General features: G+C 69.0%; 1 protein-coding gene across 2 annotated transcripts; it reads right to left on the bottom strand.

Moving 5' to 3' along the window:
• Nucleotides 1-8,108: 8,108 nt before the first annotated feature.
• On the bottom strand, nucleotides 8,109-14,848 carry APLN (apelin). Of its 2 annotated transcripts, XR_012895625.2 has the most exons (4): nucleotides 14,589-14,848; nucleotides 9,660-9,831; nucleotides 8,622-9,314; nucleotides 8,109-8,498 (listed from the first exon to the last, which is right to left on the bottom strand). XR_012895625.2 is itself a non-coding variant. In XM_075896608.2 (3 exons), the coding sequence occupies exons 1-2, from the start codon at nucleotides 14,806-14,808 to the stop codon at nucleotides 9,665-9,667; spliced, it is 387 nt and encodes a 128-aa protein (XP_075752723.2). In that variant the 5' UTR covers nucleotides 14,809-14,848; the 3' UTR covers nucleotides 8,111-9,314; nucleotides 9,660-9,664. The 2 variants fall into 2 exon arrangements, 1 of the variants encoding a protein (XP_075752723.2); XM_075896608.2 differs by having other exon boundaries at nucleotides 8,111-9,314.
• Nucleotides 14,849-16,481: the final 1,633 nt, after the last annotated feature.

The following is a 16,481-nucleotide window of genomic DNA, read 5'->3' as shown; positions in this document are numbered from 1 at the left end:
CCACAGGGGGCGCTGCGACCCAGTCTCTGGGGCGCTGGTCCCGGCCCACAGGGGGCGCTGGTACCAGCCCACAGGGGGCGCTGCGACCCAGTCTCTGGGGCGCTGGTCCCGGCCCACAGGGGGCGCTGCGACCCAGTCTCTGGGGCTCGTGTGCTCATGGCGGTGCGCGTGCGGGTGCGCACACATGGTGTGGGGTGTGCAGCAAGTACGCGGTTTGGACCCTGTCAGCTCTGAGCACAGCCTGGCCTGGGGGCCGTTTCCCACGTTAATCCCTCAGCTCCAGGATCCGCAGAGCCACGCGACCCGCCCCCGGCCCAGCATGGGGCCACCCTGGCTAAGCTGGGTCGTGCTGCCAAGCATTTAAACCTGGCCCCGGGCATGGCTGCCCACTGTCCCCAGCGCCTGCCATGTGCCCCGGCCACGCTGCCAGCCTCCTGGGGGTCCCTGCCGACGCTGACTCCCCCTGCCCTTGGGGCAGAGCCCCCCCCCCCGCCCTCCCCTCCAGCGTGTGCCAGCTTCTGGCTGGGTCCTGCTGGTCTGTGGGTGCCGCTTGCCAAGCTCCTGCCATTGTTTCCGACCACAGGCCTGTGCCAGTGACTCGGGACAGTGCCCCCCGCTCCCAAGGGGAAGCGTTACCCTGGCTGCCCCTCGCCCTGGGCCCTGCAGACAGGCAGGGAAGAGCCGCCTTGGAGCACAGTGCAGAAGCCCAGGGCCCCACCTGTGGCCTTGGAGACGCGGCGGAGCAGGGCTGCGGGCAGGCTGCCAGGCCAGGAAAGGCCACGGATTCCAGCGCTCCCGGCTGGCCTCTCAGCCCAAGGAGCCTTTTCCGCCGCGCGGCAGCTGGACCGGCCTAGCCCTGGGCTGCGTGCGCGGGTCAGAGCCCAGCTGTGTGTCTGCTGGACACAGCCCAAGGCCGTTCGCGGCACCCTGCCAGGCTCACCTCGGCTGCCCACAGGGCCACGCTGTGCACCGGGCACCCTGCAGCCCAGCCCAGGGAACCCCCAGGGTCCTGCCCCCTCTAACGGCGCCAGCTCCTGCCTGTGGCTCACGGCAGGGGCTCCTGGTTCTCTCCAAAGCCCCCCCCACGTTTCCGCCTTCGCGTGCAAAGGACACGTGCGTTTCTAGCGCGGGTGGCTGTAGAGAGAGCTGCCAGCCGGGACCCCCGCGCCCCGCACGGCTCAGGGAGCAGCAGGTGACACAGAACCCCAACGCTGGGTTCTGGGGGGCTGATGCGTGACCTGGGGCCTTTCAGGCTTGGCAACCCTGCCTGGCCCAGTGTCTCCTGTGGACCTGCCCATAAGGAGTGTTGGCAGCAGGGGCGGTTGTGCTTGGGGCCCTTACCACAGGGGCTTGGGAGAGTCAGGTGCACTGGGGCAGGGTGTTGGCACTGGGGGTGCCAGCTGTGTCCATGCCATGGCAACCTCGCTACAGTATTATCACCATGGGAACCTATAGCCTGCGCTCCATGTCTCTCTCCCAGCTCCTCGCCTGGGTGTGGGGGTGGGAGACTCACTGCCTGTCCCCAAGGCCTGGGGGAGCAGCCCCAGCCCCATTGACAATCAGCCTGGAGGCACATGGTGCTGGGTGGGGCCGCGCCCACTACCCACATCCCTTCTCAGGTCCATGCCCGGGGGCTGCAGGGAGCAGAGGCAGCTGGGAGGGGTTTCCTGGGGCCCTTCCCTTCCCCCGTGCTCTGAATTCCTGCTGACCCCGGCCCTGGAGCAGGAGGCTGCCCCCCCCCCCCCCCCCCGAGCTATGGCAAGAATCTTAAGGAGCTTGAGACAGTCTCAAAGACATGGAGCCAGGTGGTGCTGGAATGCCACGGGCTGGGGAGCCCTGGCCCCAGTGCTGTGCCCCAAAGGCGGATGTGCAAAGCCAGGCACTGCCCCCTCCCAGTCCGACCTGTGCCGCCTCCTCCTGAGCACGCTGGCGGGAACTGCCTCCAGCGCCGCTTGCTCCCGGATCCCGCTCGCCCCAGCTGGGGGCACAGTGACAACACCTCTGCCAGGGGCTGGCCCTGCTGCCTGGCACGATGCACGGGCACCCCTGCACCTGGCTGGCACAGTCTGACACCCCCGCATGCTCCCACCCTGCTGCGCCGAGAAGCTGGGGGTAGCTCTGCCTTGCGGGTGGTAGGGCTGCCTCCCAGCCTGGGGCGAGCCCGGGGCTAGAACCGGCAGCCCCTTGCGCCGGCCCAACAGGCCACATAGCTCTGTGCTCACCGCCAGGCTGCTGCCAGTTTTCACACACGAGCCCCAGCTCTGGGCTGGGCAGCTCGACCCCAGGGCAGCACGGCTGGAGTCCAGGGCCTCACCCAAGGCCACACGGGGAGTCTGTGTCAGAGCATGGTCCAACCCCCAGTGTCCGAGCCACCAGCATGCAGCCTCTCCCGGCCTGGACCCCTACCAAGCACCAACCCAGGGCTGCGATCCGCCCGCCGGGCCCAAGGACACACCAGCAGAGAGGATTCCGGTGTGTGCCTGGAACAGCAGCTTTGGGGTCCTCCGGGCCACCCCCGCCTGCCCACGCCCCGGGAGCCTGCCCTCGCGTGGCTGTTCGGCTCAGGTCGGAGAGCGGATGAGGCTGGGGCCAGGCAGAGGCGGGAAGGGTACTCGACCGGATTCTTCCCGTCCCCTCTGGCCCTGGGCCAAGGTGCTAGCTCCAGCATCCTTCGCCGCAGGCATCTGTTCATTGACACCCGGCACTGGCCTGAGGCGCCTGGAACCAGCACCTGTCCCTGGGGTCACTGAGAGCAAGCCAGGGGGTTCCCTGGGCCAGCGTCACCAGAGAGGTGGCAGCCTTGGCTCTCGCCCCCGCTCCTCTTTGCCCGGCTCCTGCCACCCAACTCGCCCCTGGGCCATGCCTTGGGGGATCTGCCGCCCCACCGGGCTGCAGGACCCACCCGCTACCTCGGGTCTGGGGGTAACGTCCCGCCTGCTGGCCGCTCCCACGAGGCCCATTGCTGCTATTAGCCAAGGAGCAGCGTTCAGTAGCTGAGCTTCGTTTTCACCACGGGGAACACGCGAGACCCGGCCCAGGGGGCGCGACCTGGCAGTGCCAGCGCCTGGCAGAGGGCGAATATTGGGCCAAAGGGCCGGCTGGCAATTACAGCGTATTAGCAGGCCGTGGCTAGTCTGGAGAGGGGCCGAGACGAGCCAGGCTGGAGACGCTGCCCGTGGTGGTCGATGCCAGGCACTGGCTGGGTCGCGTCACAGAGCCGGTTACAGGCCGACTCGGTCCCTCTCCAACACCTGCCTGCAGCGGCTGAGTAGGCCAGGGACCAGCACGCTGCCGCTAGTGGAGCATCTTTGCCACCCGCCTCCCTTCTCTGCTACGGCCCTGGGCTGCGGACACAAGGCAGCGCCCGGCCCACCGCAGGGCCCACGTTTCACGGGCTTGGAAGCCAAGGGGCCAAGCCCCAAAGTGTTCCCTGAGCCCCCCCGACTGAGGGGCGTCTGCGGGCGGCCCCTGCGCTGAAACACAGAGGAGCTGGCCCGGCAGGTGCAGCGCTGCCCGGGTAGGTCTGTGACGCGTCGAACCCCAGGGAGCCGGCCCCGTACACAGGGAAGGGCCAAAAGGCGCTGCGTGCCCGCGGGGCTCTAGCGCCGGGCGGTGACGAGCCAGTGGCGAGGCCGTGGGCCTGGAGCACCTGGCGGCCCTGACTGGGGAACAGGCACAGGGCCATGGGTGACAAGTCTCAGCCGCCCAGTCAGGGTGGAGGGTGGCGCTGTCTGTCCCGCCCCGCGGGAGCCCCGTTCGTCGACAGACGAGGGCCAGCACGACGGAGCCAGAGCCGCTGGTAACCAAGGCAACGTTGGGATTTTAAAACACCAGGCCTGCATTAGCACACACACATAAGCGCGGTTTTAAAACAGGCGTCAGAAAAACAATCGTCCGCACGTGGAAGCCAGCAAAGCTAGCAAGCGGGATGCCCTTTATTTCAGTGTCGTGGCCCAATCAACAGCCCCAGCCCCACAGACCTGGTTAAAGCTGAGGGCCAGGCGGCTCGAAGGAGCAATTAAGCTCACTCACGCAGCGAGATGGCTGGAACACCTGCTACCGCCCAAGGCCAGCGCCAGAGCAAAGCCGGAGCAGGACTAAGCCACATGGTCCTACGGTGTCCATGGGCCCGGCTGCCAACGCTGTGGCTAGCTGGTTGCTTGTCAGGCCAGGCATGGCTCTGAGAGGAGCAGAGACGGCGCTTGCTGGGGGCAGGACGGGCAGGGACACCAGGCTTGGGATGGGTGGGCTGGACATGACCTGCGGCTGTTTGTTCTTTACCCAGCCCGTGGCTCAAGGTGTAACCCGGTTAGGCCAGGCCTCACTTGGCTCCTAGGGCTCAGGGTGGGTGCTTCTGTGCAGTGGCTGCTCCGGGTCCCATACTTTGGGGGCCCCTGAGAACCAGGGCGGCCTGGAGGATTACAGGGGGGCTGGGCCCACCCTACACTCACGGGTGGTGACAGGAGCCGCGGGAGGTGGAGCGACACAGCCGCAGCCTGCTGTGCCAGGAGCCGAGCTCGGGGGGGGGGGGGGGCAGTGAGCTGGGGCCCGGTTGCCTTGCTCCCTGCTGCCATGGTGAGTGCAGGGGGGGGGGATCGACCCTGTGGCCGGCACCGGGCCCCTTGGAAACTCTGCAGGGGAAGCAGGGCGGTGGAACAGGGGTGGGAAGAGCAGGGGTGGTGCCTGGGGGCAGGGGTGGGAAGAGGTGGGGGGCTGGGGCTTGGAGTGGGGGGGTTTCTGGGGTCTGCACACCCCCCCTCCCCGGGAGGATGCTGCCTCTGAGGTACGTGGGGCCCTTGGCCAGTGAAAGTCCCTTACACTGTAGTATCCTCGCCCCGTTACACCGGCCTGCACGCGCAGCCCTGAGCCTGGGGGCGTTGCCGTGGGGACCCCAGTGTGTATGGTGATGCTGGCCTGGCCCAAGCCGTCCCGCCAGGGCTGCAGCACGGCGCTCCCCCAGCCCTAGCCCGTTTACCCAGGCGGGCCCCCCCGCCCTGGCTCCGTTCAGTCTTGCAAATGGAGTTATGCAACCGAGCGACGCGCTTCCCGGTGCAGCCGGCTCCGTCAGACACAGCGGGCAGCGGCAGCGCAAGGGCAAACCAAGAGAGGCGCCGCGCACAGCCTGCCCAGTCCGGGCGTGGGTCTTGCCAGGCGGCCTGCTGGCCGGCCAGGCTTCCTTGGAGGGACCCACGCCCCGTGGGGCTCTGCGCTGGTGGGTGTGGCGCGGACGGGGCAGCCTTCCGAGCAGCCAGCTGTTCCATCGCCGTGGCGATGTCAGTCCGAAGGAATGCGAGGCTGTGACTGCTGCTCGGGGCACGGCGGCAGCTGGCCACATCTGGCTGCGGCTGCTCCCTGCTGCAGGAAAGGCCTCGGCCTTCACGCTCGCCCCAGCAGACCCGGGGCCCGTCCCAGCTATTCCCGCCCCACCTGGCCTCGAAACGGTGGGAGGGGCTTGCCAAGGTCAGCGCAGCCAATGGCAGAGCAGAGGCAGGACGGTGGGGTCGCCACTGGAGTAACCTGCTGCCCCGGGCTGGGGATGCCCAAGCTGCTCTCCAAGGCTAGTGGGCAGGACGCCCCCCAGAAGCGGTGTCCCAGCCCGGCCCTCTGGGCGCTGCCCTTCCTGCTTCGCCCCATCCCCGGCGGCCTGGCCTACGCGGTGGAGCCCAGCGGCCGCCCCCGTCCCGCAGCTGGCGTCTCCTGCACCGCCTGGCCACTGGGCAAGAGCCGTTCGCCCAGCCAAGCCCCAACCAGGGTGCCCCCACATTCACAGGGGGGCACCTGGCTCCAGCAGCAGCCCCAGGGACTTACGACGTGTGGCGTACAAGGTGGGTTTGCTGGCCGTCACTATGGACAGCCCCCGGCGCACGGCCCGTGACAGCTGCCAGGCAGCTCTGTCTCTTCCGGGTTTGGTTGTCACTGTTTAACTCAAACATCCGAGACACAGGTGGGAGGAAGGTGGCCTGTGCTAAAGACCCAGCAAACCTCACCTTCCCGGGGGCTCAGGCAGGGTTTCTCCCAGGGCAAAGCCAGCCAGAATCACCAACCCCTGCCCAGCTGTGAGCCGCCCTGCAGAAGCTGAAAAAGGGACCGCTTTCCTGGTGGGCCCCCGTGCGCTCCTCCTCTGTCTCCGGGTGCCGAGCCCTGTGGGGCGCCCCCTAGGAATGGGGTGCAAACATGAAAGTGGGAGGAAGTGGCCATCTCGGTGCTTGCTCCGCCCCCCCCCCCAGCCTGGTTCCCCTCTCAGAGCAGGTGGGGCTGTGGGCATCTGCCTTGCAGCCCCTCCCCCCAGCTGGTGAAATTAGCAGGGATTTGGGAGTGACTTGTGCCTGACACTCGGGGGGGGGGGGTGAGTCCTGAGGAGCCGGCCAGGCGGTGAGTCCTGCCATGCGTGTGGCCACTGCCATTGCGGGGTGCTGGTGACGTGTCCCCACGGGCACGGGCACTCAGAAGGGCACCGATCCTGGCTGCTGCCCCTCTGCCCCGCAGCTCTGGTGGGTCGTGCCCGGGATCTGGCAGGAGCTGTCGTGGCCCCGCTGGCCACGGGTGGCCATTCTGGGAGGCCTGGGCTGTGCCAGAGACCGCAAGGCAATCAGTGGCGAGAGAGGCAGGGTGGGCCAGTGGTGAGGGCACTAGCCTAGCACATGGACACGCTGAGGGTGGGGGAAGGGAGGACGAGGCCAGTGCTGGGGGAGGTTTGTCCTTGGGTGGGGCGGTGTCCCTGGGATGGCTGTGCTGGAGGGGCAGTGGTGGGCAGGGGCTCCGTGGGGGGGGTACTGGAGGGGCGGTGAGGCGGGCAGGGGCTCCGTGGGGGGGGGTGCTGGAGGGGCGGTGAGGCGGGCAGGGGCTCCGTGGGGGGATGCTGGAGGGGCGGTGAGGAGGGCAGGGGCTCCGTGGGGGGTGCTGGAGGGGCGGTGAGGTGGGCAGGGGCTCCGTGGGGGGTGCTGGTGAGGCGGGCAGGGGCTCCGTGGGGGGGGGTACTGGAGGGGCGGTGAGGCGGGCAGGGGCTCCGTGGGGGGGGTACTGGAGGGGCAGTGGTGGGCAGGGGCTCCGTGGGGGGGTGCTGGAGAGGCGGGCAGGGGCTCCGTGGGGGGGTACTGGAGGAGCGGTGAGGTGGGCAGGGGCTCCGTGGGGGGTGCTGGTGAGGCGGGCAGGGGCTCCGTGGGGGGGGTACTGGAGGGGCGGTGAAGCGGGCAGGGGCTCCGTGGGGGGTGCTGGAGGGGCGGTGAGGCGGGCAGGGGCTCTGAGGGGGGGGGTGCTGGAGGGGCGGTGAGGCGGGCAGGGGCTCTGAGGGGGGGTGCTGGAGGGGCGGTGAGGCGGGCAGGGGCTCCGTGGGGGGTGCTGGAGGGGCGGTGAGGCGGGCAGGGGCTCTGTGGGAGGGGGGGGGTGGAGGGGTGGGGGGGCGGGGGGGCTCCGTGGGGGGGTGCTGGAGGGGCGGTGAGATGGGCAGGGGCTCCGTGGGGGGTGCTGGAGGGGCGGTGAGGCGGGCAGGGGCTCTGTGGGGGGGGGGTGCTGGAGGGGTGGTGAGATGGGCAGGGGCTCCGTGGGGGGTACTGGAGGGGCGGTGAGGCGGGCAGGGGCTCTGAGGGGGGGGGTGCTGGAGGGGTGGTGAGATGGGCAGGGGCTCTGTGGGGGGGGTACTGGAGGGGCGGTGAGGCGGGCAGGGGCTCCGTGGGGGGGGGGGGTGCTGGAGGGGCGGTGAGATGGGCAGGGGCTCTGTGGGGGGGGGTACTGGAGGGGTGGTGAGATGGGCAGGGGCTCTGGGGGGGGGGGGGGTACTGGAGGGGCGGTGAGGCGGGCAGGGGCTCCGTGCGGGGGGGGTGCTGGAGGGGCGGTGAGGCGGGCAGGGGCTCTGTGGGGGGGGGGTGCTGGAGGGGTGGTGAGATGGGCAGGGGCTCCGTGGGGGGGTGCTGGAGGGGCGGTGAGATGGGCAGGGGCTCTGGGGGGGGGTGGGGGGGGGTGCTGGAGGGGCGGTGAGGCGGGCAGGGGCTCCGTGGGGGGGGGTGCTGGAGGGGTGGTGAGATGGGCAGGGGCTCCGTGGGGGGGTGCTGGAGGGGTGGTGAGATGGGCAGGGGCTCCGTGGGGGGTACTGGAGGGGCGGTGAGGCGGGCAGGGGCTCCGTGGGGGGGGGTGCTGGAGGGGCGGTGAGGCGGGCAGGGGCCCCATGCAGAAAGCCCTTTGCAAGCCACAGCCAGGGAGTCCATGGGGTGCCCTGCAGCGTCCCGGCCAAGCCAGGGGTGCGCCCCCCGTGCCGCGGGAGGAGGCAGCAGGCAGTGCCCGGAGCGCCACACAGACGGGAGCGGCGGCGTCAGAACTGTATTCTAAAGACGTATTTACACGGAGCGATCTTTACAGACGCGGACGACGTGGGGACCCGGCGGGGGGGGGGGGCAGCCCCGCTGGGTATAAATTAGTATTTTACACACGGCTCCTCGCCAGGGGGCCAGCGCCGCCTGCCTGCTCAGCGCCCCCGGGCTGCCCCACGGGGTGCTTCCCCTGGCCTAGGGGGCAGGGCGGGCGCCTGGGGAGGACGGGGTCGTGGGCGGGTGGGTCGGCCAGAGCCAGTGGGGCTGGAGGGATAAGGGGCGCCCGGATGGCACGGCGGGGGGGCGGCTTCCCCTGGCCTAGGGGGTGGGAAGCAGGAGTGGAGGGAGCTTCCTCCTAGAGGAAACAGGGCAGACACCTCCCCCATCCCGCAGTGTCGCTCCACTGCAGCAGCAGCCCCCCAGGCTCAGCTCTACACCCACCTGGGGAAGCCCCCTCCTGCCCTCCCACCACACACCGGGCAAAACAGGCTGCAGGATGGGCAGAGGGGGGCTCACATACAGCCCCCCCCCGAGATCCTCAGGGCCCAGCAAGCACCCCCACCAGGCGCCTGCTCACGGGCAGCCGGGAGTCACTGCAGAGCAAGGCCCAGGCCGGGTGCCATGCACTGGAGCAGTTCATCTCCCCAGCAAGGGCCCGTCCGTCCAGAGATCCCCACGCACAGGGCTCCACGGCCCTGCTCTTTGGGGAGAGCCAGCAGCCGGGCCCCTTCCAGTCCTGAGTGCCGGGGAGGCCACGGTCCCCTGTGCCAAAGGCTGGGAGCAGCAGCGAGTCAGCCGGGAGAGGGCAGAGTGCCGTGGGGATGCCGGCCGGGCGCGGGGGCCTGTGTCTCTGCAGGCGAGGGGGCCGAGGTGCTGACGGCTCCATCGGGCGGCTGCAGGACGGGCAGGCGGGCGCAGCGGGGCCAGCCCACCTCGGCGGGGGAACCCGCGCTCGGGGCTTTGCGACAAGCAGTCCAGGCCCTGGAGCCGAGAGGCCAGCAGGCAGTGACCCTGCAAGGGAACAGACGAGTCAGGGGAGTCCATAGCCCCCATGCACCCACCCCACAGGGCCAGTCCTGCCCCATGCTGCTCCCTCCTAGGGACCCTGCTGCTTCCTCGCCTATAACCAAGCAAACGGTCCCAGGGGAGCCACCCCCAGCTCCCTGCTGCAGACCCCCAGCAGCCCGTCCCCAGGGACCCCGCTCCGGCCCTGTCTCTGAGCAATGACCACAGCATGCAGACGGAGCCTTCACATCTGCGCCCTGGAGAGCTGCTCCCGGGCCCCTCCCTGGTCCTAGCCCCCAAGACCGGAGCAATCGCCCTCCCACCCCCCCTGGGCTGGCCCCACATGGTCACCTGCATCAGAAAGGCATGGGGCCCTTGTGGGAGAGACGGGGTCTTGGCCGCCGGGTCTTTCGCCAGCCAGTGTGCCGGTGCCCTGCTCCGCTCCGCGCCCCCCTGGGGTGCACCAGGTTCCGGATGTTCCCTTCCTCCAGGTCCTTGCCATCCGCCCCCTCTGCCAACGGAGCTGTGGGAAGAGGAAGCACGTTAGTGCCACAGGCCTGGCCGACACAGCAGCTCCTGAACCCCATAGTCAGGCCCTGCCCCAATGCTTAGCGTCCAGACCCCGTCTTCCAAGACACCCAACGCACATTCTGCCCTGAGGAACAGAATGGATCAGACCAACGATCCGTCCAGCAGTGTCCTGTCTTCCAACAGCAGCCAGCACCGAACGGGGAATCACCCAGCGATCAGTCCCTCCTGTCGCCCATTCCTAGCCTCTGGCAGAGTCGGGGGACCCCCGGAGCATGCAGGACCACCCTGCCCAACCTCGCTAGTAGGACCTGTCCTCCGGGAACTTACGCAATGTTATTTAACCCAGTTCTTGTTTTGACCAACACAACGTCCTCTGGCAGTGAGTTCCACAGGTTGACCATGGGTATGAAGAAATACTTTATTTTAAACCTGCCACCTATTCATGTCACAGGTTGACTCCTAGTTCACGTGTTACGTGAAGGAGTAACTAGCACGTTCCTATTTACTTTCTCCACCCCAGGCACATTTCTAGAGACCTCCAGCATATCCCCCTTAGTCACCCCCCTTCCAAGCACAGCCCCCGACATGGAGGGACCTGCCTGGAGCTGCCCCAGCACAGACTGGCCGTGGGTCTGTGTGAAGAGCCCTTCCCCCCTCTGCTCCCGGTGAGAGGGGCAAAGCCAGGGGCCGTTTCCATGTGTGGGGCAGACTCTGTCACGCTCCCTGGGCTGCCTTCCCCAGCCGCCTGCGGCAGGCCTGGCTCCCCGCCCCGCTCCCTTGCCCAGGGAGGGCTGGGCTCCAACACAGCCCCTCCGGGAGGCCAGCTGACTCCCTTCGTCCTGAGGATGCATCCAAGGGCGGGGCTGGGGAGTCAGGAAATCCCCTCCCAGGGCTGCAGCCTCCTTGGGACACTGACCCCTCAGCCCCCCCCATTCCTGACTGCACATCGCACAGGCCATTTCCTGCTGTTTCCTCCTCTTCCGGCCCCTGCACCCTGCCCAGGGCCACCCAGGAGGGGCGAGTCAGGCTACAGGGGGGCTGCAGCCAAGGGCCCAGCCCACTCTAAGCAGGGGCAGAGCCCCCCTCCCCCATCCTGGAAGGAGGAAGCCCCTCGGGGAACCCTTGGCACAGTCTCCTCGCTGCCCTGCCTTCCGCACAGGAGGCACGGCCCGGGGCCGGCTACTGTGCACCTTCCCTCCCCGCCGGCTCCAGCAGCTGGCTGCCCTGCCTCTGGCTGCAGGCTCCCAGGCTACAGGCGCTCGCTTCCCCACTAGCCCCTCTGGCCTTCAGGCCAGGCCCTGGGCCCAGCAAGTCCCTACCAGGCCTGGGGGAGGGGGCAGGCAGAGCTGCCCAGGGAGCAAGGGGGGGGGAGGGGGCAGGCAGAGCGGCCCAGGGAGCAAGGGGGGGGAGGGGCAGGCAGAGCTGCCCAGGGAGCAAGGGGGGGAGGGGGCAGGCAGAGCGGCCCAGGGAGCAAGGGGGGGGAGGGGCAGGCAGAGCAGCCCATTTGCCCCAGGGAAGGTGCACGGGGCGGGGATGGAACCCAGAGCGCAGCCGGCTTCCTGGATTGCCCCGGCAGGAGCCATTCGCCGCCGAGTGCTTCCTGCAGCCCCTGGCCAGGTCACCTGCAGCCCCTGGCACGGTGCCACGGGAATTCTCTGGCAAGCGGGGACAGCTCATGCCAGTCGCCAGGGCTCCGGGAATCCCTGGGTCAGCTGACAGCCCCGCCCAGGGCTCTGCATGCCACCCCCGCGCTGCACACGGCCCCCGAGCGGTAACCCCGCCCTGACACCAGCGCCAGCCCCCCCGGCCTGCGTGCAGTGGGGCAGCCTGAGAACCCAGCACGTGGCGGAGCCGGCAAGCCCCGCGGACACCCCCGGGCTCGGCACGCACCCAGGCCACTCCCCAGGGCGGTCCCTACACCCCACTGCCCCCTGCCCCGCCCACACCCGCCTCCCCAGCTTTGCCAGCCCCGCGCTCCGGATCCCAGGGCTCAGCAGACTCGCGGGGGGAGTCTGAGCAGACCCATCGCGCCGGAGCTGGGCGGAGGGCGGGTGCCCCCAGCCCATTAACCCTTTGTCCCATCCCCGCTCTGGGTGAGATGCCCAGGAGCCCAGCGCAGCTCTGGGCCACACCGATCCGCAGCGGGAGGCCTGCAGAGCTGATACAGCCCCTGGCAGGAAACCTGGGCTGGTCCCACTACAGCCCTGCCCGTCCCCTCTCCCGACAGCTCAGCCTGGAGCCAGGCCAAGCGCAGGGAGCAGGGCTAAGCTGCCCTCCCCTCCTCCTATGCCAGGCAGATCCCTCCCTGGGCAGCCTTAGCCAGAGGGGAGATAGGGGCCCTGGCTCCCCACAGCCCCCTCGCCAGAAGGCAGCTGGTGCCGTGGTTCTGTGCCTGAGGCAGAGAAGAGGAGGATGGAGGGGCCAGGCAGCCCGAGGGACACGGGGCTGGAAGCCGGTCAGGGCTGGGGGGGATGAGGTTTATTATCACCATGGAGGGCGCTTTGCCCAGAGGGGGCAGGAAGTGTCCAATCACTGGCAACAAGGCCCCATTGACTAGCCCCCAGGCGCGCGCTGCCCCGCACGGCTCTGCCTGCACTCCCCCGCCGGCGCCGGCCCTGCGCAGCCTAGAGGTGCCAGTGAGCAGCCCCCCATCCCATGCACACTGCTCAGCAGGGGGCTCACCACGCCAGCACCAGCCCCACAGACCACGGCCTCCCTGGCCAGGCTATTCCAGGGCATGGCCTGAACCCTCCTTTGCCTCCAGGGCCAGAGGGTCCCAGAGCTTCTCCTGCCTGCAGCCCGATGCCTGGCGTGGGTGGAGCTGAGCCCTGGTCCTGGGGTGCTCCGGGCAGCACCCCAAGGCTGGGATCCTGCAGCTCTCCACAGACCCCGGCACCTCACACGAGAGCCCCCGTCCCACCTCCCTGCCTGCGCCTGCTGCTCTCGGACGCCGGCACGGCTACTGCCAGGCCCCTTCCACGAGCCCCAGCATTGCTCAGAAGCCACGTAAGGCCTCCCACAAGCCACAGACCCAGTCTGCCCCAGCCCCGATTTGGGGCACCGCCAGCTCCTGCTCGTGCCTTTGCTGGGCGCCCCCGTCACTGGGAGGGGGTTCCCACAGCGCCGGAGCAACGGGGTGCAGAGCAGGGAGCAACGGCGAACAGGCAGGAGACGAAACGGGCAGCAGCCGCCCTCCTCCACGCGGAGACCTGGCTCCAGGAACGAGGCGCGTCCTGCCTGCCTGAGCATGCCTGGTGGCAGCTGGCTAGTGCCTGCCGCTCCAGCAGTCGCAGCTGGGCAGGTGCCAGTCTGACAGCTGGGGTCACGGCGTGGGCATCCTGGCCAGGACAGCCCCCAGGGCTCCAGCGGGCAGCCACAGGCAGGCGTGATGCTAGACAAGGCCAGAAGAGGAGCCAACCCTCGAGCTGCGCCAGCAGGAGCCGGCCTGAGCTTCTCTTGGCTGGGCCTCACCGTGGGCAGCTCTCCCTGGGATCCGTTGACACTGTGGATCAGGTGTTCTGTCCCCTTCTGCCTCGGCTGCTCAAGGGCACAGTAGGCAGAGCGTCCCCAGAGCAGCCTGCACAGACCTCTAGCCATGTGCAGTGTCACCGAGCCCTGCGTGAACCCGCCGGGCGCCCAGACAGACCCACGCCCTGCAGCTGCCTGGTCAGTTTCCGCTTTGCGCCGCTACGTTTCAGGCAGGAGCCCCTGACCGAAGAGCTGCTCCAAGCCCCGAGGGAGCGGAGTCTGGGGACACCGGCTAGCCCGGAGCAGCGCCGCCTGCCGCAGGATCACACCACGCTGCCGGGCAATGAGCCGGCGCTGCCGCAGGGAGAGGCGCACGGGCCAAGGGCCAGACTGCCGGGGGGCCCGTGGTCGGGACGGAGCCCTCCTGGCAGCCCAGCGAGCCCCATGCTAGTTGGGCTCCGGCCACAGCGATTCCCTCCGCACTGGGGGCCGTACACATCCAGCAGTGACAGAGCTGCTGCGGCCAAGCCACCGGGCTGGTCCCACCTGGCAGGCGGAGTCAGCATCTGTCGCCGGCCCTGGGGCCTGCAGGGAACGTTAACTCCTTTGGCAAGTTCTGCAGCCGGGCTCCGGCCCCACAGCCTGGCCAGGGGGCAGGAGCAGGCACCGGGCACAGGTCAGGCCTGCCCCTCAGGCGGGGGTGCTGCCAAGGTCAGGGCAGCCCGTGGCGGGGAGGCCCAGCACCTTCCTCTACTACTCCCCTCCCCCCCCACAGGCAGCACCCTGCCCTGCCCCACCTGCCACAGCCAGCACAGCCCTGCGCCCCACGCACGCAGGGATCCGGGCAGACCGGCTGCGCTCACACCCGCAGGCAGACACACGAGCCCGGGCCTGTGACCTGAGCAGATCGCTGGGCACGGAGCGGCTGGCACCGGGCTGGGCTGGGCTGGCACCGGGCTGGGGCGGGGCTGGCACCGGGCGGGGCTGGGCTGGGCTGGCACCGGGCTGGGGCGGGGCTGGCACCGGGCTGGGGCGGGGCTGGCACACAAGCACGGGGCTGGGCTGGGCTGGGCAGGGCGGCTCGGTGCCCAAGGAGAAGCGGGACGCAGAGCGGCCCCTCTGCCCTGCCGGGCTGTGGTAGCGCGGGCCAGGCTTCTAGCCGAGGCGGGCTCCGGGCCACCCCCGAGCGCCCCGGGCCCGCCCCCGCCAGCCGTCCCGAGCCCGGGCTGTGCAACAAGTGCCGAGCCGGGCCGGGCCGGGCCGGGCCCCCAGCGCACTCACCTCCGGAGCCCGCGCTCAGGAGGAGCCAGAGCAGCAGCAGCGCCAGCAGCCAGCGCCGCACGCCCATGGCGGGGCCGGGGCTGCAGGCGGCCGCTCGGGGCCGGTCGCTCGGCTGGGACGGGCCGGGCTCTGCCAGGCGGCGGCGGCTACTGCGCCCGCTTGCGCCGGGGGCTGCATTTGTAGCCGAGCCGTGCTCCTGGCTCCCGGCCCGCCCGGTCATGTGGCCGCCGGAGGCTGGCGAGGGGCCTCCCCCGCTCGCTCCAGCACCCCCCGCACTGAGGGGGCGCGGCCACCCCGGCCCCGCCCGGCCCGGGGCGCTGGGGACGCGAGCGCGGCCCGCTGCGCGCCCCACCCCCCGGCCGGGGACCTCGTGCGCGGGGAGCCCGTCCCGTCTGGGGGACCCCAGCGCCCCCTTGCGCGGGGAGCCGGCTCGGGGATTCCTGAGCGGAGGCTTCATTTCTGGGGGTGACGGAGACACTGAACCTCCTTCCCCTGGGCTGGGAGCCCCCTGCCCCCCCGGGCCCCCAACCAACACGCCCCGAGAGTTTCTCTAGAGACCAAGTAATCTGCCCCTCCCCCCTGCGCCCCTCCTGGTCCCTTGTCTCGGCATCTTCCCCCGGGCAGGCTGGGGGCACCGCTCCCCAGGGGCTCCCTGCTGGGGCTCAAGCACACTTCGAATTTGCTGCCTGGCGGCCCCGAGGATCGTGGGGGCTCAGCCCTGGCGCCATCTGACCCGCAGCTCCCTGGAGGGGCGCTTTGCACCCACAGAGCTTGGGCAGGAACCAGGAGAGGAGGTGCCGGGGGAGGCAGGCCCCTCCGGTGAGGCTGGGTTGGGCTCAGTCGCATGGGGGGGGGGCAGGGGAGTCTCTGGCCGTGGGCTGCCTGGGCAGGGGAGAACTCACATTGCCAGGGGGCCCAGCAGTGCCGCCCCGGATCCCCAGAGGAAGGGCCCACAGACACCCAGCCTCACCCTGAGCAAACCAGCCCCCGGCCCCCGGGAGCGGCCGAGTGGCAGAGCTTCTCCCTGCGCAGCTGGGCTGACCTTGGTTCCCCTGGTCCATAGGGCCCCTTCAGCTGCCACAGGCCTCGCCAGCTGAGTGCGGTGCAGGGCAGGACCGGAGTGGCCCTGATTCCAGTCTTATCTTTGGGAATGGGGAAAGCAGCACAGACACTCAACATCAGAGCAGGCAGACCAACAGTCCATCCAGCCCCAGGGTCCTGTCTGCCCAGCAGCCAATGCCAGAGGTCCCAGAGGGAGAGATCACAACAGGGAATCACCATGTGATCCCTCCCCGGTCACCCACCTCTGGAAAAACAGAGGCCAGGGACGCCATTCCTACCCAGCCTGGCTAATAGCCATCGGTGGACCGAACCTCCATGAATCTAGCTAGCTCTTTTGAACCCTGTTAAAGTTCTAGCCTTCACCGCATCCTCTGGCAAGGAGTTCCACAGATGCAGGGAGTGAAGAAAAACGTCCTTTGGTTTGTTTTAAACCAGCTGCATATTAATTTCACTTGGTGACCCCTAGTTCTTATATTGTGGGAATAACTTTTCCTTATTCACTGTTCCCATACCAGTCGTGATTTTATAGACCTCTATCATATCCCGCCTAGGTCTCCTCTTTTGTAAGCTGAAAAGTCCCAGTCTTTTTAATCTCTTTTCATATGGGACCCTGCATCATTTTTGTTGCTCTTTTCTGAACCGTTTCCACTGCCAATAGATCTTTTTTGAGATGGGCAACTACATGCATCTGACGAAGTGGGTCTTTGCCCACGAAAGCTTATGCTCCTACACTTCAGTTAGTCTATAAGGTGCCACAGGACTCCTCGCCGCTTTTCCATCTGTAGGGAAGATTCAAGCTGTGGGCCTCCCATGGATTTCTATAGGGGCAAT

The sequence above is a fragment of the Pelodiscus sinensis genome, chromosome 13 (genome assembly GCF_052426305.1).
Source record: "Pelodiscus sinensis isolate ZL-2025 chromosome 13, ASM5242630v1, whole genome shotgun sequence".
Classification (NCBI taxonomy): domain Eukaryota; kingdom Metazoa; phylum Chordata; order Testudines; family Trionychidae; genus Pelodiscus; species Pelodiscus sinensis.
The sequence above is the reverse complement of the archived record's forward strand: the minus strand, read 5'-3'. Positions and strand labels throughout refer to the sequence as shown.

Bases quoted from the DNA above. Each gene is read 5' to 3' on its own strand.
- APLN (XM_075896608.2), bottom strand. From the start codon at position 14,808: ATGACCGGGCGGGCCGGGAGCCAGGAGCACGGCTCGGCTACAAATGCA. The intron at 9,832-14,588 runs GTGAGTGCGCTG...CTCTTCCCACAG, and splicing joins CCTGAGCGCGGGCTCCGGAG to CTCCGTTGGCAGAGGGGGCG.